Source organism: Scyliorhinus canicula, chromosome 8, assembly GCF_902713615.1.
Source record: "Scyliorhinus canicula chromosome 8, sScyCan1.1, whole genome shotgun sequence".
NCBI classification, from domain to species: domain Eukaryota; kingdom Metazoa; phylum Chordata; class Chondrichthyes; order Carcharhiniformes; family Scyliorhinidae; genus Scyliorhinus; species Scyliorhinus canicula.
The window spans coordinates 129,465,475-129,492,174 of record NC_052153.1 but is presented as its reverse complement, the minus strand read 5'-3'; the positions used below and the strand labels follow the sequence as shown (position 1 = coordinate 129,492,174).

Genomic DNA, 26,700 nt, shown 5'->3' with positions numbered 1-26,700 from the left:
AGTGACTTTGCCAAATCTGCGTGGGGGGGACTTGGGGTCCATCTCATCGTTCCGGATGAGCCTGAACGAATTGTCTCGGTGTCAGAATCGTGTGTCTCGTGTTGAGCTGCTGGGGTTCAATCCGTAATCGTCGGGCGGTGGGTCTGGGTCAGGGGCTTTGATGTACGTGATCTCGAAGGGATCACTTGAATTATACTCGGAATTGCTGGGAGTGGGGCCTGGTGCAGGGGGATAGTTTTAACGTGGTGTGCTGTGGCTGTTGTCAGTGCTCTCGCAGTCACTGTCGCTACTGTCTGGGGGCGGGGAGAGGTGGAGTCGTGTGTCTGGGGGCGGAATCGAGGCGAAGTCAGAGGACGGGCTGGACTGGCTGTGGGAGGGTAGGAATGCGTCTTCTGTGGGCGGGGCATGGTCGTCTGCTGCTGGTGCGAGCAGGATGTGGTGTGTGTGCTTGTTCTGCGAGCCATAAGCCTTAAGCTGGTTTATGTGAAACCACACAGACTTTCCATTCGGATATTTGATTTTGTAGACAGAGGGGCTTACTTTGTCCGAAATGGAGTACGGACCTGAGTATTTTGGTGAAAGGAATGTGCTCGGGTTGTATAGGGAAAGCATCACTTGCTGCCCTACTGCAAACTCAGTGGCGTGCACTGTCTTGTCGAAACAAGCCTTGCTCTGTTACTTCCTTGTTCCCACTCTCACAGCTGCTGAGAGTTGGGCTGCTTTAAAATTCGCTATTAACGCACAGCGTTTTCGTGTGCGAGGGCTGTCACTGCGGGGCTGGTCAAATCCAAACCTAATAAATATTCCGTTCCTTTCATGGGGCGTCCGGTCATGAGAGTGTGGGGGTGTATCCTGTGGACGTGGATACAGTGTTCCTTAAAAACATTAGGGCAAATGGGAGAACTGAATCCTAGGTGCTATTATTCTGCTGTACCATTTTCCTAAGGGTGGCTTTTAGTGTCCTATTCATGCGTTCGACGATACCACTTGACTGGGGGTGGTATGCGATATGAAACTTCTGTGTTATTCCGAAAATTGTGAGGACGTTTTTCATAACTCATAACTTGATCGGACTCTATACTGCGGGGGAGTCCCCATCTTGTAAAGATGTGGTGGGTCAGGATCTTTGCCGTTGTTTTCGCTGTATTAGTGCGTGATGGAAAAGCTTCCACCCATTTTGTGAAGGTGTCGATGACCACCAACACATACTTATATCCGTTTCTGCAAGGGGGTAGGGGTCCTATGAAATCTATCTGGAGATTAGTCCAGGGGCCATTTACAGGGCGGGTATGGCTAAGTTGAGCCTTTTTCGCGTATCTGTCTGGATTGTTCTGGGCACAGATTAAGCAATTTTCTACGTAGTGTGTTACATCGGTTCTTAAATTTGGCCACCAGCAGAGCGGTCTGAGGTGGGCTAAAGTGGGTTCAATTCCCTGATGTCCGTGATTGTCATGGAACTGCCAAAAGAGTTGGTTCCTATCCTGCTCTGGAACTACATAAAGGCTGTCTTTTAGAATCACACCATCATGTGTGGTCATGGAATTCTTGAATTTGTCATAAGGGTCTGGGAAGGTTCCTTTTAAAACTTCTGAGTTTCTCATCCTGTTTCTGTGCTAAATCCTGGATGTTGGTTTGTGACACCTGAACTGCGTGTACTGGGTGCTTTCGGGGGGGGGGGGGGGGGGGGGGGGGCAGTGTTCCAAAAATAACCATATCTAGAACCTGCCTTTGCTAGGGCGTCTGCTTTAACATTAGCGGGGGGTGGGGGGGAAGAACGGTGGTGGCTGCGAATTTTAACGATTACATATTTCTTATCCTTTGCCTGCTTTAAGATATGGCGGAGTAATGGGGCTGATGGTAGGGGTTTTCCATCTGCAGAAACAAATCCTCTTGTTTCCCACAGGGGTAGGAATTACGTCAAACTATTACAGACATACAGGCTGTCGGAACAGATGTCTGCTGGGGTGGGGAACAAGTTGGGGTGGTCTACAATGTAAGCTATCGCTGCCAGTTCTGCTGCCTACGAGCCTAAGTGTCCTGGCAACTTCAGGGAGATCTCTTCTAGGGCGCGTCCTTGCGTGCCCTCTACATAAATGCCACAACCTGTTCTACGTTTGCCATCTAACACTGTGGAGGCGCCATCCCCATAGATTTTCAGGGGTGCGCACGTGTCTGTGGGCTGGGGTCTCTGGGGTGAACTACATATCTTCCTGGGAGGTGTCTTCGGAATGAATGGGCCTGTGTTGTGCTGTGTGGAGATAATCTCACATTCATGAGGGGTGTCTGGGTACTGCAAATTGTCTGCAAGGAAAGTGTGCGTCTTTGTGCATTTCACTGTGATGTCCCATCCCTGTAAAAGAAGGGTCCAATGGGCTGCTTGGATTTGGCCGACTGTGCCATCTTTAAGTTGGCCGTCTAATAAAAGCTGTGTTGGGGTGTGTTCTGTGAGGATGGTGATGGGATTGAGTCCTGTGATGTATGAGAAGTACTGTACTGCCCAAAAAACTGCGAGCAGGTGCCTTTCACAGGCAGAAAATCCTTACTCGACCGGGTCTAATATTCGTGAGGCGTATGCCGTGGGTCTTAACTGGTCATGGCATTCCTGGAGGAGCACGGCCGAAAGGGTTCGGTCGGTGCTTGCTACTTCGATAGCGTGCGGGGAAAGGGGGTCTGGGACCTGTAGTGCGGGGGCTGTGCTGAGTGCTCTTTTTAAGGCATCCACGGCATCTATATGCTGCCGAAGCCATTCCCAAGGTGCCTGCTTCTTGAGAAGTTCCGATAGTGGCGCTGCCTTAGTGGCGAACCCGACGATGTGGTTTCGGTAGTAGCCAATCAGTCCTAAAAATGACCGGAGGGCTGAGACATTGTGGGGAAGGGGCAATTTGACGATCGAGTCAATTCTCTTTTGCTCGATCTCACGCTTACCATGTGTGATAACTGTCCCCAAGTATATCACTTTTTCTTCCAAAATCTGGGCTTTTTTGGGGTTTACCTTACAGCCAATTTATTTAAAGAGTCCTAGGAGTTCTGCGAGAAGCGAAATGTGCTCTGCTTTTGTGTCCGTCTGTAGTAGGTCGTCTACATACTGGATCAGACATTCGGGGCGGGAAAATTTAGCTAATCCATTTACCAGCTGTCGGAGGAAAATGGAGGGGGAGTTGTGGAAGCCTTGTGGAAGGCACGTCCATGTATACTGCTGTCCTTTAAAGGTGAAGGCAAATTTGTACTGGCATGCTTTAGCCAATGGAATGGACCAGAAACCGTTACTAATGTCCAAAACCGTAAAGAATCGTGACTGGAGTCCCTGCTTGAGCATTGTCTCAGGACTTGTGGCTACGTTGGGGGCTGCTGCCGAGGTGGCCTTGTTCAGTTCCCGGTAATCAATGGTCAGTCGCCATGATCCATCCGGTTTCCTGATGAGCCAAATCTGGGCATTATTAGTGGAGGCTACTGATCTCAGTACACCCTGGTCTAATAAGCTATCTATAACCTTCGAGATTTCTCCCTCTACTTCCTGGGGAAATCCGTACTGCTTCTGGGGTCTGGGGTCAGGACCTGTAATCTGCACAGAGCCAGCCATTCTGCCAGTAATGCTTGTGCTGTGCAAATGTTGCTTTGTGTTCTTGCAGGACTGCCCTAACCCGTTTGTTTGTACTAATGGTTCGTGGGTCGAACCAGTAGTCTCCTACTGAGCTAATCCTGTTTACATACTCTCCTACTGTGAGCGTGGTGGGGGCTCGTGATGCCTTTGCCATTTTCCAAACACATTTATTGACTGGATCAAATGAAAGGTTGTGGGAGCTCATAAAATCGATCCCTAAAATATGTTCTGCTGTGTGGGGCAGATCAACTAACACTATGGGGTGCTTGGTTGTTATATTACCGATTTGTATGGATACAGGGGCTGTGATGTGTCCCTGCTGTAAATGACCTGTAAGGCCGCTGAGGGTGATGGTGTCTGTTGTGGGCTACGTGTCCCTCTGGAACATCGTGGAGGAATTGAGTGTGGTGCGGGACCCTCCCATGTCCCAAAGAAATTCTACGGGCTGACCCCGGACTCTGCCTGCTACGACTGGTCGATTGGACTTATCCAAAGGGTGTCGCAGACCCAAATTGGGGAGCCCGAACACTGTCAGTCTGTGCCGTTCATGTCTCCATGGTCTGAACGGGCGCTAACACTATGTATCGGCTTTCCCCTATTTCTATTTAGGCTGCCTGTCTGTTGCCCTCTCTGTTGTTTCTGTGGCGCGTTGCACTCTTGTGCAAAGTGTCCTAACTGTCCACAGTTATAACACTCCTGTGATTTGGGCTGGGGTGGGCTGTTCCTACTCTCATTTATCCATGCGGGGTTCTGGTCCGCTTTAACTGTATGCATATCTGCATCTGCCTGTTCTTCCTCGGGTTTCTTAAATGTGGTCTTCTTCTGAACGGATTGCTCCCAAGCGCAGGATAACCTTTTCAAAACCCATTTCTCATTGTGGGCCTCATCTTAGGGGTCGTAATTCGCGCAAGCTCTCTGTCCTGCCTCTGTTGCACGAGAGACCAAGATTAGAGTCCATTTTGCCATGTTATCTGTGGACAAATGGGCGCGGGCTAATTCTCCAAAAACTGCTCTGAAATGAATCCACAAGCGTCCAGCAAACGCTGTGGGGTGCTCTGTTTTCGTTTGCCTACATCTATTTAGGCCTTCTACCGGGTCTCCTCTGTTGTAGCCGATCGCATCAAGGATCGCTGTGTGCATCTCTGTTAGGGTGCCTCCTCCTACATTCTGTGGGTCTGGAAGGGCTGCCACGACTGAAGGGTGAGGCTTAAAACTGAGCTTTATCTGCTCTCTCTCGTCCAGGCTGTACATGGTGGCCTGCTGTTTAGCCTTAGTGAAGAATTGGTGGGGGTCTGAAGTGGGGAGGAACGGTGTAATTTTCTCACACGCGTCCCGTAATTGGGTCACGGTTAAGGGGTTGTGTACAGAAAATCTGCTTCTCCTTCTGCTGCGGCCCTGCAGTGTGTGGTTACTGGGTTCATGGGGGTGTGTTCTGTCTGTTCAGTGGGGGGTTGGGCTGCTCTCCTTTTCTGGGGTTTCTCCTGCGCACATGCTCTATGTACGTATCTATGGGCTGTTTTGTTTAATTCCTGCCAATCTGGGCCATTTTCCTGATCTAGTTGGGGTCCGAATGTGCTCTGAAAGCCCTTTTGAATAGAAAGCAAGGATTGCAATTCTTCAATTTGCTTCCGGCACTTTGTGTGGTCTACCGAGCTCTGCCTTTGTTCCGCTGTGGAAGGATGGAGTGCTCGTAGGGCTGCTTTTAAATCATTGCACTGTTTCTGCAATGTCTCTACCTGCTGCTCGGTTTCTTGTCTTACCAAGACCACACGTTGTGTGTCCTGGTAGGCCTTATCATACTGTGTCTGGAAGCTGCTTAAGTGCGCCGGACAAAACTGGTGTGCCCTCTCGGCATCATCCACCTCTCTGTCTTTTGCTGCTAACTTCCCTTTCAAATCTTTATTCTCCTTCTCTATCTCACTCACGTCTACCTTACTGGTTCTATCTCTCTCTACGGAGCATCAGAACGACCTCCTCTGTGCCTCGCAATTGTGCCAGACAGGACACGATTGCCATCGGCTTGCGAGCTTTTCCCAAGCTCTTCTTGTGGATCTCTGTCAGGTTCTCCCACCAAGTATGTCCTATACTCCCGGGACCTGTTTCCTCATTTGCACAAAATTCGCTCCAAAGGGGCCATCTTTTCCCTTTGAGGTACTTTCTTATTTCCTCTTCCCAAACGGGACACTGTCCTACTCTACTGGTCACTGCAACCTCAAATTCCTGTGGATTCATAAGGCGTTCCATTGCCTTCATTGCCATCTTTCCTATATCTGGGTTCTCTACTAAATTTGGAACAGGGGGTGATAAAGCGATGATGTAAACATGGGTGCGGCTTACGCTAATTTCCGGCCTACAAAACTCCCGACAGTTTTACGCAACAAAATCTCTCAGGTTTACCTTATATCCCTGTTAGTAACCATGCATTAACACACTTCCGAATTCTGGAGGCTTGATCAGTATTGCTGAAACACTTGTGGTTTTCCTGTTTCCAATTGGATTTGTAATTCAAATTTTGGGTTCTCTCTGAGTGGGGGGGCCACTTCTAAGTAGAGTCCAGTCAGAGGTCGCCAGTAAATGTTGCTCGTTATGCTTTCCTTAATTTGCTCGGTTTTAATTATCTTTGCTCAAGAGTCGGCAGGTATCTTTTTGATACCACCACAAGGTTCAAAACCGAATACTGATCAATGACTCGATACACCAGTTAGTAAGTTTGAAATCAATGCACATTTATTTACACAGTCAATTATTACTCATGCATAAACTCTACTCACTAAACAACAACTACAACTAAAAGCCTATACTTAGCTTCAGGCGCCCACTCAGTCAGAGGAACGGCCGTTGTCCGGTTTGGATACTGCTGGCTTCGAACTGGTATAGATTAGTAGCTAGGAGCGCCTATCTCGTAGCGTGCGTTGACCTTAGACTTACTTGGCTGGTGCTTGGCGGGCCTCTCGTCGCTGAGAGCCAAATGCCAAGGTGAAGAAGAGAACGCTCTGACCTTGGGGACTCTTCTTTATACCCCAAAGGGTTTTGTGCCCTTCTGGGCGGTTCCTGAACTTGGCCCCAATTAATTGGACCATGTCCCAATCATTTGTATTGATTCTCTCCAATAAAGGGGTCGTTCGATCACTGGGCGGGCCCTAGGTAACCGTTGGCCTGCCTTTGTTTTAGTCTACACTGGCGCCGGGGAGTCTGGCCTAGTACCGATTGCTTAAATGTTTCTCTTTTGTCACTGGAGATAGCTCATTGCTATGCTAATGGCTTGTAGTATCAGTTCTGTCTGGGATCTGCAAGTTCCAATCCACAGACAAACCTTGCACCTGCTTGTTTTCCTAGTACTGTCCAATTTTCCCTATACTCTTTCCTTCGACATTTTCGACTTGCCTCCATTGGAAGAAAGTTTTTCAAATCAACTAACTGGGTTTGGGCACCCAACATCATCTGATAAAATGGGTAAAAGGGATCAAAAGCAAAGACCCTTCTGGGAGCCAACTTTTGTGCTCTTACGTCACCAGTGTTATATTCTGTGGCCATAGCAAAGATGGATACAGAACACCTCGTTCTTTACTAGTAAGACAGTGTATTGACAAAATGAACACGTGGAAAGAAAAGTAAGGAAACTATGACACAAACGGTAACGATAAGTGAATTCTCCTGGAGTTACTTCTAATGCAACTGTCCTCCATTACGACTTCTTACCAACTATCTGATCTCTGGAGTCACATGGTGGATCTCTGACCCCAGCTGTTGGTCAGAGGTCGTATATCTAACTAAATACATTACTATCTATATGCATACCACCTCATCCCCCATCCTTTGGAATGTTTAACAAATATAACTGTGCCCTATCAAACATGATATGCATAACAATTTCAACATGTTACATATAAAAATATAACTTGTGCTCTACAAAACATGATATGCATTTCATTTTCAAACAAGTAACATATACAAATCGAACTGCTTTACAAAACATATGTATAACAATTTCAAACCTGTCCCTTCATTATGTTCAGTCTTTCTCATTAAAGACATCTAAGCACGGACCGAATACTTGATCTAGATTTATTTTTCGAAAGTCCTGCTTTCTGAGTCACCAAGTCTTTCAGCCTTTTGAAATGATGCTTTCTACTCAAGTGTGTGTTCTTGTATATTGGCCTAATTGCCGATGCTCATGCCTTCACTGTTGCAGCTGCTACAAGGCCAACAGACTGTGTCCTAGACTCTTCTCTTACCCTTCCTTTTTTTATAATTAGCTTTCCTTCTCCTTTTCTTGTTAGCTTTAGTGGCATCATCCGTGAAGTTGGTGCGGTCCACACTCACATCTGCCTGTGCACCTAGAGCATTTTTCTTGCTATTGGTCAAGGCCAAGGGATTAGCTGTTTCTGGATCCCTTGCTGTAATAGCTGGTTCTGGATCTTCTGCTGCAATACTTGCTTATGGATCTTCTGCTGCAATAGCTGCTGATGGCTTACAATGGTGATGATGGCTTACGATGGTGATGATTAATTACGATCATGATGATTGCGATGAGGAAAGTGAAGAAACGGATGATGAGACAAAGAGGAAGACGATGAAAGTTTATTTGACATTAGTGAAGAGCTGATTACAAGAAGCTTCCAACCTACGCAGGAGAATGAGGAGTGTGAAAGCTCTAAGATGAAGTGTGCAGGTTGAAAGTGAGATTGCAACAGCAGACAAATTTCATTCATTTCATTTATTAGCTGAGAGCAAATTGACCGCAGCCAACTGGTAACTGAAGAGATAATCCCCATTTTGGAGAAATTGGCTCCAGAGAAGTACAATGAATTATCCAATACCCATTGGAACGGTTCCTGCAGTTGATTCCTGAGTACTCAAGTCCATCAAAAACAGCGTTTTGGAAGCTTCTTGTTATCACCTCTTCACTAATGTCAGATACACTTTCATAGTCTTCATCTTCTAGCTCATGATCCGTTTCTTCACTTTTCTCATCGCAATCATCATGGTCGTAATCAATCATCATCATCGTATGCAATAGCCTCTCCTGTGAAGTATAGCAGTGCTCATGGAATTATGTGTCCCTACAAGAAGTGACCAATTTCAAAGTCAGCAGCAAGTCTTGCCGTAGAATATTCATCCGGTTCCCCATCCCCTGGAACCGCAGGATTAAAGAAATTGAAGAATCAGTTTTCGTAACTGTCCTACCAGTCACCGACCCTGATGCTTCGTTTTAATGGTCTTCGTTGTTTTTCCTTTCTTCCAGTCGATCTGGCATTCTGTGCATACTATAATTTCTGGTCCATTAAAGAACAACACATCTGACTCATCAGGCTGTGACTCCATCTTGTATGTTTTGGTCACTGCTTCATTTGTGAAATACTCATTTGGCTCAAACTTAAACTCCAAAGTAAAACTCATTGGCTGTCCAGGATCTGAAAATGTCATCTTTAAGTCTTGTAAATGCTTTAAGAATGGCTAATCATGTTCCTGTAACAAGTCTCTGAGAAAATCCACATTTTTGAAGACTGTCAACCAAAATTCTGGAATTCTTTTTGCCTCCTCCTTTTCTTCATCTCATTGTCATTTGCATTCATCCTCTGTCGCAGTGCTGTCTGGAATATACAGCAGCTCAATGAGCTCAAGTGCCTCACACGCTTAAGCTCCTATGATAGGCTCACAGACTCACGTTCCGTGTCCACAATGGAAAATGGTGGATGACTTCTGTTGTGTACCTACGCTTCAAGTTCACATGCTCTCAACGTCGCAATTTCATTCCCATTATAACCTTTCAGTAGTCTTGTTTAATTGAGGACTTTCAGTTTAACTCGCAGCCTGTTCAAATCTGACAAACTGACAAGGTTGGCCCTCACTCCCATGTTGAGCTTGCATTTGATCAATGTGCCATTCAGCATCAATGGAATTGTCCATCTGTCTTCCATGGTATCACCATCACTATTGCTGCAACTTGGAAGAAAGACTTCTTCACTTTGCATATTCAGACTCATCGGGTCCTGTCAAAATCAGATCAACGAAAAACAGGCCTTCAATGCACATCTCATTAATCACCGCGACTGATCTCGTTTGGTCCACTGTTGGACGTGAAAAACATTGCCTTGCAAAGTGATTTGTTCTGCCTAACTTAGAACACACCTCCCCAAATGCTGGCAAATGTCGAATGCCACATCCTGGCATAAAATGGCTGACCTGGTCAGTCGCTTAAAATGGTAACCCGCATGGAGACGTTTCTTATTCAACTGCGTCACAATGCTTAAGGGGCTGGCGTCTTCTTCCACATTGGCGCCCAAATATTTCAGATTGGGCACGCCAATCTGTTGCGCAGCTCACACGCACGCATAATAAACCTTGATTCCGTTTTCTAGTTGAAGCTCATCTTCCCTTAATAGCCTCTCACATACCTGGTCATTTGATTTGATATCCCGAACACGGATCATCGCTGATTTTAAAGTACTAAAATTACACAACTGCGCCTTCAACTGAGTCAGTTAGAAAACTATCGAACGATTCGTCAGCCTTGAGTACATGTGCAAAAGAAGTAACGGTCAAACGTTTCATTTTTTGGGGGGAGCAATTGATTAAAGTATTGTATTACTTTGTTGAAGCTCTTGATTTCTACTTTGCTATTGAACGCAAAGGTATTATAAATTTTGATCGCTTGAGGACCTGGTACCGTGAGCGGCAACGTAATACGCCTCTCGTCAGGCTGTGCTTGCAGACCAAGGGCTGTAACATAGAGCTTGAAATGCTGCCTAAAAACCAGCCAATTCTCGCCGACATTACTTGTGACGTGAAGCTGAAGTGCCTTCAGACCTTTCATCTCCAATTTCACAGTTTTTCCGTGCGTTTAGTTCCAGTTGCCCGTAATTTACCAGGTAGGTGGAAGAATTTTATTTTTTCTTTCTTCGGTCTGTTTCATCCCACCTTCTCTGTCATTATCTTCAATTGTTCAATATTCGGTACATGTTATGTTCGGTGTTGTGGCCGTGGTAAAGATGCACACAGAACATCTAGTTCTTTACCAGTAAGGTAGTTTTAGACAAAATGAAAAACTAGAAAGATAACTAAAACTATGATACAAACGGTAACGATAAGTGAATTCCCCGGAGCTACTTCTAATACGGCTGCTCTCTGGTACGACATACTACCAACTGCCCGGTCTCTGGAGTCACATGGTGAATCTCTTGTCCTCCATCTGCTGGTTGGAGGTCATATATCTAACTATATACATAACTATGTATATCACCACAACCAGAAGTTCTCAAGTTTGAATTTATACCAATTACAGAGATGTGCTTGCAAAGTGACCAAGGCTGGAAACTGAATCTTTAAGGAAATTTGAAAAGATGGAAAGGTAAGTGGGATAGTTCTGTTAATAAAGGGTGATATCAGTAATGAGAAATCATCTTGGCTTGGAAGATCAAGGTGAAGAATAATTTTGGCTGGAGATGAGAAATAGCAAGCTATAGAAGTCACCGGATGGAGTAATTTATAGTCCCCATCCCCCACAGCTAAATTGTAAGGAGGGTATAAATCAAGAAATAATAGGGGCTTTTAAGAACTGCACTAATTGTAGGAAATTTGACTCCACAGAAAAATTGGGCAAATTAAATTGACATGGTAAAGAATGAGTTTATAGATTTCTTTATGTATCTCATGTTTCAAGAAGGTGCCACATTAAAATATTAGTTGCACAAAATTTACAAGCCTTAATAAAACACAAAACTTCTCACATATGCAAAGTCAATATTTTAATGTAATTTAAATAAACAGCTTACATTACATGTGGAATGGAGGCATTGTGGCTCAAATATTTTGTATTTTCATTAGCGAAAATACTCCTGCGGCATTTCCAGTTTCAATGGTCCAAACTAGATGGTAAAGATTTACTGTGTAACTCAGAAATCAAGACATTCACAACAGCTAAGAGGCTTCTGAGAATAACATATTCCAGTCATGTTTTAATTCCTTCCATTCTTTGTCTTCCAGAGTGAATACTATTCCAAATCTTTCCAAAACAATTCAAACTGTTGGTTTCGACTGCATCGATCAAGGACACGTGAGGAAGAGAAACAATTAAACTAGCAATCTAAAGACTTCAAAGTATTGAGGCAAAACTCTTATCAATTTGGCACACCTTAATACCAAGATTATAGGAAAAGTAGATATTAAAAGGGTAACAATGCAAGAACACAAAGAAAAATATTTTCCCAACTGTTTTATGAGGAATTGAGTTTCACTTTACTAGTAATCCAATAAAAATATCTGCAGCTGCTAGCAAATGAATTATCAGCTTAGAATTTAATACTGTGATATATTTATGCTAAGACTAGTGTTTGTTACTCTAGTTCTTGAATAGCTATCAATATTTTGGAATAGCAGAGCAACTTGTTAAATGCAAAGTTTTGTCCTGATTAATTTGCAATATGCAACAATTGTTGAAAACAGTTGCACTTAGATTAAACTCATCACAAATTGTTATTAGTTTCTCAGAATTGGGCATATTTGGAACAATAATTTCCATTTGCCAGTAAAATGGAAATTTTTGATTGCATTTTTCATATATAAAAATGTAGCGATCACAACAAATTTTTATATATAAATTATGAAGCTGGAAATCCAATTACAACATCTTCAATTAATGCAACACCTTGGCTCTAAACCAGATACTTGCAACAGTATATGTTTGCTTCAACAAAGCCATAAGTACATCCATTTTTACAATACAACTGACAATGTTCCGATAATTACATGAATCATATAGTATAAAAAAACATAAATTTTCATGCCACTGGACTGCTCGTTTTTAAAGCACTGATCACTAAGCTGAATAATTAAGGAAGATTTAACTGAATAATTAAGGAAGATTTATTACCATGTTCTTGTAGAAGTACAGTAGGTACTGCACAACATATTAATGTAGGCAGCTTTGGTGCAAACTGCTTGCAAATTATTCTTTTTAAATGCCATAACTACTCTGAAATTGAGTCCTAAAATTCTAATTACTGATAGGCATTTTAGTGTAGTTACTAAGGAATAAGTGTTCAAGTACTTTCTGACTTCAGGTTTGAATATTAATTTGGTTCTAAATTTAGGTTCTCTGAATACAAAGTCAAAATTTTAAAACTGTGCTTAAGACAAAAATGGCTTTTCCTAAGCCACCATATACTCGGATGCATATTTAGTGTGCCAGGTCATGTTCCTTAGCCTGAAAAATATTTTAATTACACTAAGGAACATACATAAAAGTTTTGGCTTTATGGCCATTCTTTTTCATTGATGGAACCAGTGAAATAAATCATTTTCATGTATTCATTTCCATGCATGAAAATTATCTGGATTACAGCACAAACCTCCAACAATACACATTCTCTTCTCAAGCAAACTACCACAGATATGGCATATACAATCCCTTCTGTGAGGCCACAATGGTTCCACTAGGTTACTAAAAAATAAAGCAACAACAAAAGTTGCACTTAAAGTGATAGGCACTTCCAAAAATTAAATTTATCCATTTGCGATTTGGCACTTATTCCTAGTGACTACATTATAACTACTAGCAAATGCATGTCAATTAAAATTATTATTTGAGCAAGGAGACAAAAGTAGAAAGATCTATTCCTACCCCCAGAGTTTGTACCCGAGTACCATTACAAAAGTTAAAGGAGTCTTTAATGAATAATGCATATCAAAATTAATCTTCAGGTACATGCTAACTGTGCAGTGGAATAGTTTCGAAGTGGATGTATATCCAGTGACTGCAAAATGGGAAACCCCAAAAATATTACTGCAGCTATCAAATACAATTAAGCAGATTTATATTTTCACAATGTCAATTCTAGATCAGATGGGTTCATGGCATTATTCCAGAAAGCTTTAAAAGTTACGGTGTTGCCATAGGTGAATGTTTTGTTGCATCCAAGGATGTTCATATCTAATACAAATGAGTATCACTGAATTTTAAGACTAGTCGAGGTATACAAAGCAAAAAGTCTTAAATGGAAACTAATTAATGTAAATGGAATATAATTAATGTAAATTACATCAATGTCAAATGCTATCCAACATTATTAATGCACAGAATTTACCAGTCTGAACAGATCCTTAGTTAGGAAGAGTTTTAAAAAACCCAAAATAACTCTTTAAAATAAAGTGTGTAACATCCACTAATTATCAATGCAAATATCATTAATGTAATAATGTTGGGTATTTGATGGAAATAATCTTGGCTTAATTAATTAAAAAAAACTTAATGGAGATGGAAATAACTGGTAAAGTACCAATATAAAATAATTGTGAAGTATGAATCAAGTTTGTAGTCCTTGGTCGATCCCATTCCAGTGATTAGTACCGTAAATATGCCATGAAAATCTAAACATTTGGACTCACTCTTTTTAATACTTAAACAACAATGATTAAAATTAGTCTGAGATAGCAAGAGCAAGTTTCATGGTTTATAGCATGGTTATGATACCAGCATTTGGAGTGAAGCAGGAGACACAGGAATTTATTGAAGATTCAACCAAACAATTTGGCAAACTTTCCAACACTCATTTGTAAACATTATGCTTCCCTTTTCACTTGGCAGCATTTTGAAAAGACAAAAAAAATTACACAGATTATTAGTCTTAATATTCATCCAAAACCTTGCATCTTCCAACCAAATAACTTAATGTTCCCACATGATAAATTAACTACCATATCATTAGGCATTATACCAACTGAAATGTAATGCACTGGTTTAAGTACAGAGACACATTATAAATTCAACTGATTTCTTTGTGCTGTTTGATGGTCACAGTATAATTAAATACATCTGTTTTCAGTTATATTCCTGGCACACAGGAGAACAAATTTTAAATAAACTAGTACATGCAGGTGACTGCTTCTTTGTATATAATTTGTTTTCAAAAATACTTTAAAGTAGTATACAAATAAGTCTCCTACATGAAGGGTAGTTTCTTAATCTCCCCAAAACTATAAGATTTCGTTCAAATTTTGCACAGTAGCAACGCTTCCATGTTAATAAAACTGATAATCACTTGAAATGGAAAGGCTCATTTCCATGGAGGAAGTAGTACATTTATAGGAAAATACCTACACTAACACTCATCAGCTGTTTTGTCCTGAACATTTGGCTATAGAAAGCAGCTTACTCTCTTCCCCCTCAAGATGTATATTAAATTTACACATTCTCACTCACACATGCACATATTGGGTAGGTTACTGTTAGCTTCCCAATTGTACAGTTTAGAAGGAAGTGATGTGTAACTAAGATCACTATACTAAGTGTACATAAGGAAACACCTTAAGGCAAGGGGCACAGGAGCTGACTTTGTTTGCATTTTTAGTATATGGTTTGAAATTGCAGCGCTGTATAAAGAATTATAGGCAGTTTGTAGTGCTTGATTTTCCACATCTTAACATTTCTAGGAATACTTTGTTGAAAACTATTTGTGCAAATTGCCTTAGGAACATTCAACCACTTAAGGCAAAGTGTTTAAATTAGCAGAATTTAGCAAGTACCACATACCTTTGTTTATTCAACTGTCATATAGTTTGTTGTTAGTGCTATCAATTGTTAATGTAGAAATAAAAAGAGCCCAAGTACTGCGTCAACTATGATCAGCTTGGAGAAACAACAACATATTGGTATAAGAGTAAAAAGGAAGATGGAGGTTTTAAAGCATAGAGCGTCCATTTAAAAGAAATGGGTGGGGGTACGCCAGGTGTTCAGGGAAGTAACAGAACTCAAATTATCAAATCATGAAACTTTGGAAAACTTTAGAAATCTCTTGACACCTTTCCTAGAATAAATGTTCCAAAATTCAAAATATATTAGCTTTTAATGTTATTACACATTTCCTTCTGATCATAGAAGAATATTTCAAACGGTTCAGAGTTCTAATGCCATGATTGTAGTTGTTGCTTGTCATAATCTGCTATTAGTCTCTTAATGTGAGCGAGTTTGTTATGCAGGTATTCACATCTATGTTTCTCTTCATGGTAATTAGGACTATTCTGTAGACACAAAGGAAAATAATGTGAATTTTGCATATAGTATTTGAATCTTTACCTTACTTAAATTCATAATCAGTGGCATGAAAAAAAACATCTAATTTCATTTGGTCATACTGCAACAATTAGAATTTATTACAACTTTGAAGGCTCAATACATTTTACTGCAGTTTTAAAAGTTCAGGAATGGTACAACCCAATTCCCTCCTTTTATGACAAGAGTAGTCTTACCAACAGTAAAAACATGCAAACAAGATTACTTTTTGACTCCTTAGACCAGGGTTGGGCAGCCTGCAGCCCATTAGGGTTCTGAGTGTGGCCCACAAACATCTTGTGAACTGTTGCCCACACACAGAGTTGCCACATTCCACTGGTTTCCGTTCATGTAGTTTTTTTCTGACTCGTGTGACTGAAGTGATATACTGTTGTGTGCTGATTGAACACAATATTAACTGTTGGAGTGGTGAGCTCCCTCGAGACCAACCAAAGTATATTTATTTGGTTTTACTATTTGGAGTTGATAGTTCTATTAACATACGAATGATTAAACATTTTTTATAACTTGTGTGTATTGAATGTATTCAGTCTTAATCATGGGTCATGGTTAGTGAACATGCCCGATCTCAATTTTTAAAAACATTTTTCGAATTAAGGGGCAACTTAATGTGGCCAATCCACCTACCCAGCACATCTTTTGAGTTGTGGGGATCAGGCCCATGCAGACATGGGGAGAACGTGCAAACTCCACACAGACAGTGATCAAGGACCGTGATCGAACCAGGCACCATGAGCCCAATCTCAATCTTGAGGCGTACTGAAACGGGGCCTACTGAGACGAAAAATTGCCACTCATGCAGCCCACTCAACAAAATTGCTCATCACTGCCTTGGGTAATACATTCTCAAACATTTGTACAATTCACATTGGAAAGTTATGTTGATATTCCTGGGGATTTACACACAAATTAAATGCACATCACACAACTGCATTTTCTACATGCTTCCCAAATTGGTTTAATTAATACATTTTTTTATTTTTAAAATGACATTGTTATTTTCCATTCATTTTGCTCTGAACACATGAAAAGTGTTGACTCTTTTTCTCTTAAATAATTGTTACTGTTACTAATGAGCAAGGTGTTGGGCACGATTCTCCCAAAGGGAGTCAAAGTGCCGACGCTGGAGTGAAAACCAGAGTGTTTTACTCCAGTGTCGGAGGCCGCTCCTCGCTCCCTATTCTCCCATCCCAGGGGGCTAGGAGCGGCGGCACGTCAATCTCGCGCGCAGGGCCTTGACGCTTGCGTCAAAGCGGCGTCGCCTGAATGATACGGCCTGTGGCGCCTAAATGACGTCACCTGTGCATGCTCAGGTTGGCCGGCGCCAACCCGCGCATGCGCGGTTGCCGTCTTCCCCTCCGCCGCCCCGCAAGGCATGGAGGATTGATCTTGCGGGGTGGCGGAGGGAAAAGAGTGCGTCTTTCAGAGACGTGGGCCCGATGATCGGTGGGCACCGATGGTGGGCCAGACCCCTCCTGAGCACCCCCCGGCGCTCGATCCTCCCTTTGCCCCCCACAGGCCCCACACGCATCGGTCGCGCGCTCTGTTCACGCCGGCAGCGACCAGGTGTGGTTGGTGCCGGCGTGAACTGGTCGGATTAGGCAGGCCACTCGGCCCGGAGAATCGCCGCTTGACACGCCGTTTTTGGGGGGGGGGGGGAAGAGGGGAAAGAGAATCGCGTGTGAGTGCCAGGGCGGCGTGGCGTGAATCGCCTGGCACTCCCGCGATTCTTCCACCCAGCGTGGGGGTCGGAGAATCGCGCCCGTTGTGTTCAACTACAAGGTCACTGTGGAGACAGATGTAAAGAACTGGATTTTCATTCTTGAAGCAGCTCGCAAGGTGTTAGGAAAATTCCAGGCTTGCGCACTTGCCTTGGGAGAAAGTGTTCACAAGGATGGGATTTTCATTGTAGGGGAGGGACTGGGTGCACATGCAGGCTGCAGTCAGGCCAGCCAATCCAGGAAAAAGTTTGGAGCTAGCCACAGGTGCCGTTTAAAAGGCCCACCAGTGTTATAGGCTTCACCCCAGTTACACCAAAACAAAAAGGCCCTCTAACCTTCACCCCTAACACCTCCTCAACCTTTCCATACCACCCCCACACTCTCCATAGCCCCACTGAGTCCCAATGATCCCTCATATCAAGGTAAGGCAACCGATGAACACTATAATGACAGTACTGTGTGTAAAGAAAAAAATTGACAAAAAGCAATTCACTGCTAACTTTTGAGACCATTTTAATTACAGGTAAATTAAAGTATCAAACATCCAGACTCTGTATAGTATCAATAGCAGAAACTGCAAGCACTCGAAGCCTCTATCTCTTGTAAATAGACATTGTGAAACTGACAACATAGACAGATTTCAAGTGCTTGCAGTTTTGGTTATTGATACTTTAAAGGGTCTGGATGATTGGCACTTACATGGGCTGCATGAGGCACTGTTTGGGGAGGCATACCTTGACTTGGATGTATTAGGGGACGCTATAGGAAAGGCATATATTTCCATGGGGAACATGAGGGATTATAGGGGATGTTGAGAGGCATGCCTTGACATGGGGAGGGGGGTTGCATAAGGAGGATCTTTTGAACTATTATGTATCATGACATTCGAGGTGCCATGAACCACGATTCTTTGAAAAGCTAGAAAGCTGTCCCACTCCATGAAAATTATGAAGGACTAGAAATGTGGCAGGAATGGACAGAGTTAGCATGGATTTATGAAGGGGAAATCAGGCTTGACAAATCTACTGGAGTTCTTCAAGGATGTAATTAGTAGAGTTGATGAGGGGAGCCATGGGATGCGGTTTATTTGGAATTCCAGAAGGCTTTTGACAAAGTCCCGTGTAAGAGATTAGTGTGTAAAATTAAAGTGCATGGGATTAGGGGCAGTGGATTTAGATGGATAGAAAACTAGTTGGCAGACAGGATACAAAGAGTAGGAATTAATGTGTCTTTTTCAAATTGGCAGGAAGTGATAGTGGGATACCGCAGGGATCAGTGCTAGGACCCCAGCTATTCACAATATATATTAATAATTTAGCTGAGAAACAAAACGTAATATCGCCAAAATTTGCAGATGATACCAAGTTGGGTGGGTGCGTGAGCTGCGAGGAAGATGCAGAGATCCTTCAGTGTGATTTGGACAAGTTGAGTGTGTGTGCAAATTAATGGCAGATGCAGTATAATCTGGATAAATGTGAGGTTATCCACTTTGGTATCAAAAACGAGAAGGCAGACTATTATTTGAATGGTCAGAAATTAGGAGGGGAATGCGCAACGCGTCCTGGGTGTCCACGTACACCAGCCACTGAAGGTAAGCAGGCAGCTATAGCAGACGGTAAAGAAGGCAAATGGTACACTGGCCTTCATTGAGTGAGGATTAGAGTACAGGAGCAGAGTCTTGCTGCAATTATACAGAGTCTTGATGAGGCCACACCTAGAATATTGTGTGTACTTCGGTCTCCTTATCTGTGGAAGGATGGACACTCGAGGGAATGCAGTGAAGGTTTACCAGACTGATTCCTGGGATGGCGGCTCAGACGTACGAGGAGACATTGAGTCAGTTAGGATTGTATTCGCTGGAGTTCAGAAGAATGAGGGGGGGGGGGGTATCTCAAAGAAACCTATAAAATTCTAAAAAGACTAGACAGGGTAGATGCAAGAAGAATGTTCCCGATATAAACAGGGGGCACTGTCTGAGGATACAGGGTAGACCATTTTGGACATGGATTAAGATAAATTTCTTCTCCTGGAGAGTGGAATTGATTACCACAGAATTAGTTGAGGCCTAAACATTGTATGTTTTCAAAAAGCAGTAAGATATAGTGCATGGGGCGAAGGGGATCAAATGATATGGGGGGAAAGCGGTATTAGGCTATTGAGTTGGAAATCAGTCATGACCATTATGAATGGCTGAACCAGTTCAAAGGGCCAAATGGCCTCCTCCTGCTCTTATTTTCTATGTTTTTGATTCCCTGTTGGGTCACTGTCTGTGCAGAGTCTGCACGTTCTCCCAGTGTCTGCGCATGTTTCCTCCGGGCGCTCTGGTTACTACCCGCAAGTCCTGAAAGACGGGCGTTCCCGGAAAACATGAATTCTCCCTCAGTGTACCCGAAAAGGCGCTGGAATGTGGTAACTAAGGGATTTTCACAGTAACTTAATTTCAGTGTTAATGTAAGCCTACTTGTGACACTAATAAAGACACAAATAAAACTGGGAGAGGCAATAAAGGTGATTCCATGTGAAGAGACTGCACCATTCTGAAACTCATCACGAACCTTTGTAATTTTCCAGTACTCCTGCAAAACCTCCTCATCGATAATCTGCAAACAAGTGGAGATCTATTACAAGCCAAAATGATGCCAGGGTTAAATACATTACACAGTATTTTTCTCAAGTGTTTATGCCCCATTGTTTAAAATAGGAAGTTAAATATAAATATAAATTTAACAATGGATAGACGTTCTTTTTATAAAGCACACTGCCTTGCAAATCAATGCACATAAATTATTAGAAAAAATAACATTAACTATGGAAAGCTTGAAGTATCTAACCTGTAACACAAAGTAATTATAGTGGGACTCAGAATTGAAAAGAAAACAGGTGAATCGTGTAGCCATAAACATTAAAAGAGAATATATAATCTTGAATTTCAGATGGGAGTACTGTTACAGCAGTGCTTGCTTTTTAGATTTACTTAGTTGGACTGACAAAAATCTAGCAGAGGGGGATCTATTTAGCAGAGCCCGAGGCTAAAAGATAAAAATTTCTTCACTGAAATAGTAAAATTATTATGCAGATGCTGGAACATGCATTAAACTGACAGATTCCAGTGCTTATTCAATGTAAAATGTAACAATCAATAATTTAAGTTAATTAATAGCATAGCTAGTAGTATTGTGATTGGGATGTTCAATATGTTTTCAGATGGAGGGTTTTTCTTTTGTATTTTCAATCTGACCAGCCAATTCCAAATGAACTTGCCTAGAAAAGAACAATTCAAAGCTTTGTGGTGTCATGCACCAGGCTCTTCATGACTTGTCTAAATATAAATATTAAAATATTTAGCAGTCACTTGTTTGGCTCCTCAGTTAGGGTTATTAAATTGTGCAAAATGACCAATAGAAAAGGAAATAAAAAGAAACTTCGAAGTGTTGCTTCTTTATAGGAAGAGGTAAATAGCAGCTATCTTCTGCAATATACACATCCGTAATTGTGAGCCAGTCTATAGATTCATGCTCACAATGAGTATACTATGCCCCATAAAACAAATATGAGTCAATTTCATCACTGGGGGAAGGGGGCACGAGTGTGCAAATGCTTGGGTATACTCCTCCCTCCACTCATGACACTTGGCGAAACATAATAGCAAAATGGAACCCTACGAAAATTAATTACCAATAGGATAAATTCAGTCAGGCTACAGTCCAAGCATTAAGACTTGAATGGAATCCTGGAGCTTTACATATGGCTTTACATACAAAAGTTAAACTCAAACAACATGAAAAGACTCAATTTAGATTTTGCAACACATTAAAGAGCTGGACATTTTAAACACCTGGAAGTGAGAGTGGGTCAATACCTTATACTCTTCAGTGTCAGGAGAAAGAAGTTTCCGTTCTGCATCCAGCTGCAAAAAGCGCTTGGTCACCCTCTCTAACCTGGCGTGCAGATTTCGGTATTCACCATACTCTGCATTAAAGTCACCTTTGTAGTTTTGTCTCTGTTCATGTGACAGAATGGCTGCATATTTGCTGTTGAACAAAAGGGGTAATATTAAAATAGCACATCCCAAGTGCGTCTCATTGTCGCAGCTATGGTCCAAAAAAATTTGCTTTTCAATAATGGGTGGAATTTTCCCATAATTTCTCAAAGGGTCAGGTTTGGATTAAAAACTAGCGTGCATCTCTTTGGATGCACAGCTGAGTTGCAGATGAGATTTTCAGCCACTCTGAGCAAAAAACAATTGCTGTTACTCAGGCAGGTCCTGATGGAGCCAGCAAAGCAGACTCCACAGGGATAGGGGCGCCATAATTAAGGGGCACCCTGATCAGTGCTGAAATTAAACTCCTGCTCTCCCAACTCCCACAGATACAAAGGCACCCCCTCCCCCCCGCCAGAAGCATTGGGGCAACCCCCTCCCACAGAGGTATTGGGGGCTCATGTCGGCGACGCTTGAATATTTAGTAAGTGGGATCATGTGGAGGGAGGCTCTTTAGTATTATTAAAATGTAGCCAAATATATTTAAATGAGATTCCCACCATTACCTCACTGGGGCGGGGCGAGAAAAATCAGGAACCAAGATCTCGCTGGCAGGAACCTAGTTTTCCAACTCTTGCGAGATTTTGCACCCATGTTGTTGTTTACACTAGCAACAGACCTGGGTGTAAAATCACCCCCAATATAAAGAAGAAAAAATGCAAGATGAAAAACAGAGAAGTGATCAATTTTCACTCTAGATGGGATTTTTTTTTTTTTTTTAAAGAAACAGACATCTTTTGCTACCCAACTGAAAAATGACACTGACAAGAAGATGCAATGAATAACACAGTTGATGACTACAGTTCATTCGTCAGACTCAAATTCCTGATTTAAGCTGTACTGTTGTGAGGCGATGAAAGCAGACAACCACCTAAATCGGGGAGCTGCTTTAACAGATCAGGTTTTCATTACTTGTAGCTTCCACTCATCAATAGCATGACTGAGGCATGAACAAGATGTAGCAAGAGACCCCATCCCATACTCCGATTTTAAATAAACAATTTTTTAAAGAAATGCTTTTATTAAAGGCATTTTACATACAGAAATATCAGAAGACCAGAACACCACAGGTACAAAAACACAGCCAACCACAGCCAGTGATAACAAGCCCACAACTCTCCCCGGCCCCTTAGGTTTCCCACCACCCCTGAAACAGAAAAAAGACAGACCCCCCTTAATTCACTTTAAATAAGTCAATAAACGGCTTCCACCTCAGGGTGAACCCCTCCGCCATTCCCCGTAAGGCAAACTTAACCTTTTCCAAGTGCAGGATTGATTGATTGATTTATTGTCACATGTACCGAAGTACAGTGAAAATTATTTTTCTGCGGCCTAAGGGAACGTACAGTATGTACACAGTAGACAAAAATAATACAAAGTGATTGGTTAGAGCGTACCAGGGGCCAAACAAAGCAACTACATGAGCAAGAGCAACCTAGAGCATTGTGAATGATGTTCTTACAGAGGGAGAGTCATTGAGGAGTCTAGTATCTGTGGGGAAAAAGCTGTTCCTATGTCTGGTGTACGGGTCTTCAGCCTTCTGGGTCTTCTGCCTGATGGAAGGACCTGGAAGAGGGCAAAGCCTGGGTGTGAGGGGTCTCTGTTAATGCTGTCTGCCTTCCTGAGGCAGCGGGACGTGTAGACAGAATCAACGGGAGGGTGGCAAGCTTGTGTGATGCGTTGGGCTGACTTCACCACACTCTGCAGTGTCATGTGATCTTGGGCCGAGCAGTTGCTGTACCAAGCTGTGATGCAGCCGGATAGGATGCTCTCCATGGCATATGTGTAGAGGTTTCAGAGAGTCTATGCAGACATGCCGAAGTTCTTCAGCTTCTATAGGAAGTAGAGACATTGTTGGGCTTTCTCGACCGTTGCATCAACGTGAGTGGACCAGATCAGAATGTTGGTGACAGTGACCTACAGGAAAACTATCGACCAGGAATTCTGCCAGGTGGCTCACTCACACCTCTGCCGGCTCCAAGTCCCGCTAGCTGAACAGAATCCATCTCCAGGCTTAGCCTCCCGCACGAGGACACGTTCACCCTCCGTAGTGTTTCCTCCACAGCCCGGCCTTCACCTCCACATCCAACCCCTCCTCCCATTTACGCCTGATCTCCTCCACCAGTGCACCCTATCTCTCCATCAGCTCACCATAGATGTCTGCCACTCTCCCCTCCTAAATGCCATCCTCGGACAGCAATTTACCTTTTACCACCGGAGGTGGCAGCGCCGAGAAAGACGGCACCCCTCTTCTCACAAAGTCCCTCACCAGCAGGTACCTGAACCCATTCCCCTTAGGTAATTGATACGTTTCCTCAAACTCTTCATGGCCTGCAAATCTATCCCCGACAAACAAGGCCTCAGCTGCCACCATCATCACATCCAGTCCCGCTAGCTCAAACCTATAATTATCGCATATAGGGCAGCACGGTGGCACAGTGGTTAGCATTGTTGCCTATGGCACTGAAGACCCGGGTCACTGCCCGTGTCTGCGTGGGTTAAGACCCCACAACCCAAAAGATGTGCAGGGTAGGTGGATTGGCAACGCTAAATTGCCCCTTAATTGGAAAAGATAATTGGCTTCTCTAAATTTATAAAACAAAATAAAAATAATTATCGCATAGAGGCGCCCAAAGAGACATGCCTTCCAAACCAACATGTTTCCTGGACTGCATCCAGGCCCTAAACATGGGGACCACCACCGGGCTCACCAAACACCGAGTTGGCGAGAACTGGGATGTGGGCCTAACTGGCTTGGCCACCATTTATTGCCCATCTCGAAGTTCCCTCGAGAAGGTGTTGGTGAGCCGTCTCAGGTGGCACATTGGCATAGTGGTTAACACTGCTGCTTCACTCCTCTGGGGACCCAGGTTCAATTCCGGCCAAGGGTGACTGGGTGGAGTTTGCACTTTCTCCACTTGGGTGCGTGGGTTTCCTCCAGGTGCTCCATTTACCTCCCACAGTCCAAAAATGTGCAGGTTAGGTGTATTGACCATGCTAAATTGCATTTAGTGTTGTAGCCACCTGAGTTGGCCACTTCCCAAGTTCAAAATGGAGAAACACAAGGAACGCAGGGAAAATTGGACAATCCTAGAGAAACAAGCAGTTTGCAGACTTTTCCTGTGTATTCTGCCTGCAAAGAAAGCAGACAGCACTGAAACCAGCAGCCATGCATATTAATGAACAATTCCCGGGCAAAATAGTAACAATCAAAGGTGATCGAAGTAAAGCTAGACTCCTCGGCACCAGCAGGATTCCAAGACAAAAGAAGCAAACGGGCACCCAAGGACCGCCCAGCGATCAGGAAACAGCCCCAGTATTGGGGAATTCAAACCACTCGATTGGTATGGGATCCAATTGATTGGAAGTAAGCTCAGGGTCCGCCCAAAAGGGTGCGAAGCCCCTGGGGCCTATAAAAGACAGGTCCCAAGTTCAGTTCGCTCTTTTAGCCGGCCCTCCCAGCAGAACATCTTAGCAGCTTTCGAAGAAATTGACCGTAAGAAGGAGAGGCCTGGCCAACTGCTGCACCATCAAGTAAGTGTCCAGTCAATGCACGCTACGAGATAGATGCTCCTGACCCCTTAGTCCGTACCAGCTGGAAGCCTGCAGACTCAGGATCGAGCAAGAGGTCATTGTTCCCTGACCCAGCGGGTTCCCTTATCCAGATAAGTACTGGCCTGTTGGTGGTAGGAATAGCCTAGTCTTTTAGTATTGTATGCACGAGTAGCGATTAACTGTGTATTAATAAACATGTTTGGATTTGAACCTTACTAATTGGTGTATTGAGTCATTGATCTGAACTTGAACCTCGTGGTGGTATCATAAGGATACCTGGCGACTCTAGAGCTAAGTAATAAAACAGAGCCAATTGAGTGTAAAGCGCACTCACCAGAATGAGCAAGTGTCCAAAAAAAAGCTTTGGTGGGGTTACTGGGATAGGGTGGAGGCATGAGATTAAATGGTGTGTAGACTCGATGGGCCGAATGGCCTCCTTCTGCACTGTATATTCCATGATTCTATGATCTTCTTGAACCGCTGCAGTCGATGTGGCATAGGTACACCCACAATGCTGTTGGGGAGGGAGATTTTGACCAGCAACAGTGAAGGAATGGCAACCTAGTTCCAAGTCAAGATAGTGGGCGGAATTCTCTCTGCCGGGATCAATGGCAAGTGGGGGTGGGGGGGGGAGAGATTTGACACGGGTGCAAAAATCAGTTTTCCATTGTATTTTTCAATGGTGCCCGCCATGGTCGATCGGGAAACCTGGAGGCAGGCATGTAACTGATTTGCATCCCAGTAACAGGATGTGGATAAAGGCTTGACCAAAATCTTCAACCTAGGTCCAATTCTCCTCAACGTCAGTGGAAAACATGTTGGTGTAAAACTTGTCTGGAACACAGCATGCTGGTGTCAAGACTCACCTGAACAATGCCTGGAGTTGCGCCCTGAATTTGGAATGGAGGTTGCCAACAACCCTGGACACCAGAACACTACAGTAGTAGTGGGTGGAGGGTGCATCTACAGCTGGATCTTCCAGATTCAGCATCATTGAGGTCCATTTTCCAGCCTCAAGAGTGTTCCTGGAGGTCCATCTTCTTTCTTTAATAGTGGGTCAGTGAGTGATATTGGGTGCTGTTATGTTGGAGTTTGCCGCAAAGAGAAAAGGTATAAAGGTGCCCACGCTCAGGATTCTTGCAAACACGACGAGAGGTTTTATTAGGAATGTTGCGCATACAAACCAAGATGGAGAACTGAAGCCCATGCAAACAAACTCTGCTGACATCACAACAGATCACGTGATGTTTCGCCAGCATGTGCTAGATAGCAGTAGTAGAAAAGTAAATAGTAACATACAAGAGGAACAGACGAAGGAGGACTTATTTGGGGCAGGCAGGAATGTGGAGTTAATGTCACAATTGGATCAACCATTATGTTACTGAATGGCAGGGGTCGCATGGTGTCGCAGTGGTTAGCACTGCTGCTTCACGGCGTCGAGGACCCGGGTTCTATCCCGGCCCCGGGTCTCTGTCTGTGTGGAGTTTGCACATTCTCCCAGTGTCTGCGTGGGTCTCACCCCCACAACCTAAAGATGTGCAGGGTAGGTGGATTGACCACACTAAATTGCCCCTTAATGGGAAAAAAATAATTGGGTACTCTAAATTTATTTTTAAAATCTTACTGAATGGCAGAGCAGGCTAAATGGCCTCCTCCAGCAACTAATTTTTTATTTTCTTCGGACTATGTGGAATACATAAGATAGGTTTTGAAT

The 26,700-nt window shown here is 43.3% G+C and overlaps 1 protein-coding gene and 1 pseudogene across 1 annotated transcript in view; both read right to left on the bottom strand.

Annotated features, from left to right (window-relative positions):
• Positions 1-8,321: 8,321 nt before the first annotated feature.
• On the bottom strand, positions 8,322-10,418 carry LOC119969916 (annotated as a pseudogene).
• Positions 10,419-11,332: 914 nt separating this feature from the next.
• The window catches only part of ell2 (elongation factor for RNA polymerase II 2), a 213,132-nt gene continuing 197,764 nt past the window's right edge, over positions 11,333-26,700 (bottom strand). Inside the window, 3 exon segments of the mRNA XM_038805237.1 lie at positions 11,333-15,619; positions 19,948-19,992; positions 21,252-21,423. Coding sequence (XP_038661165.1) covers positions 15,503-15,619; positions 19,948-19,992; positions 21,252-21,423 — 334 coding nt within the window. The 3' untranslated portion in view covers positions 11,333-15,502.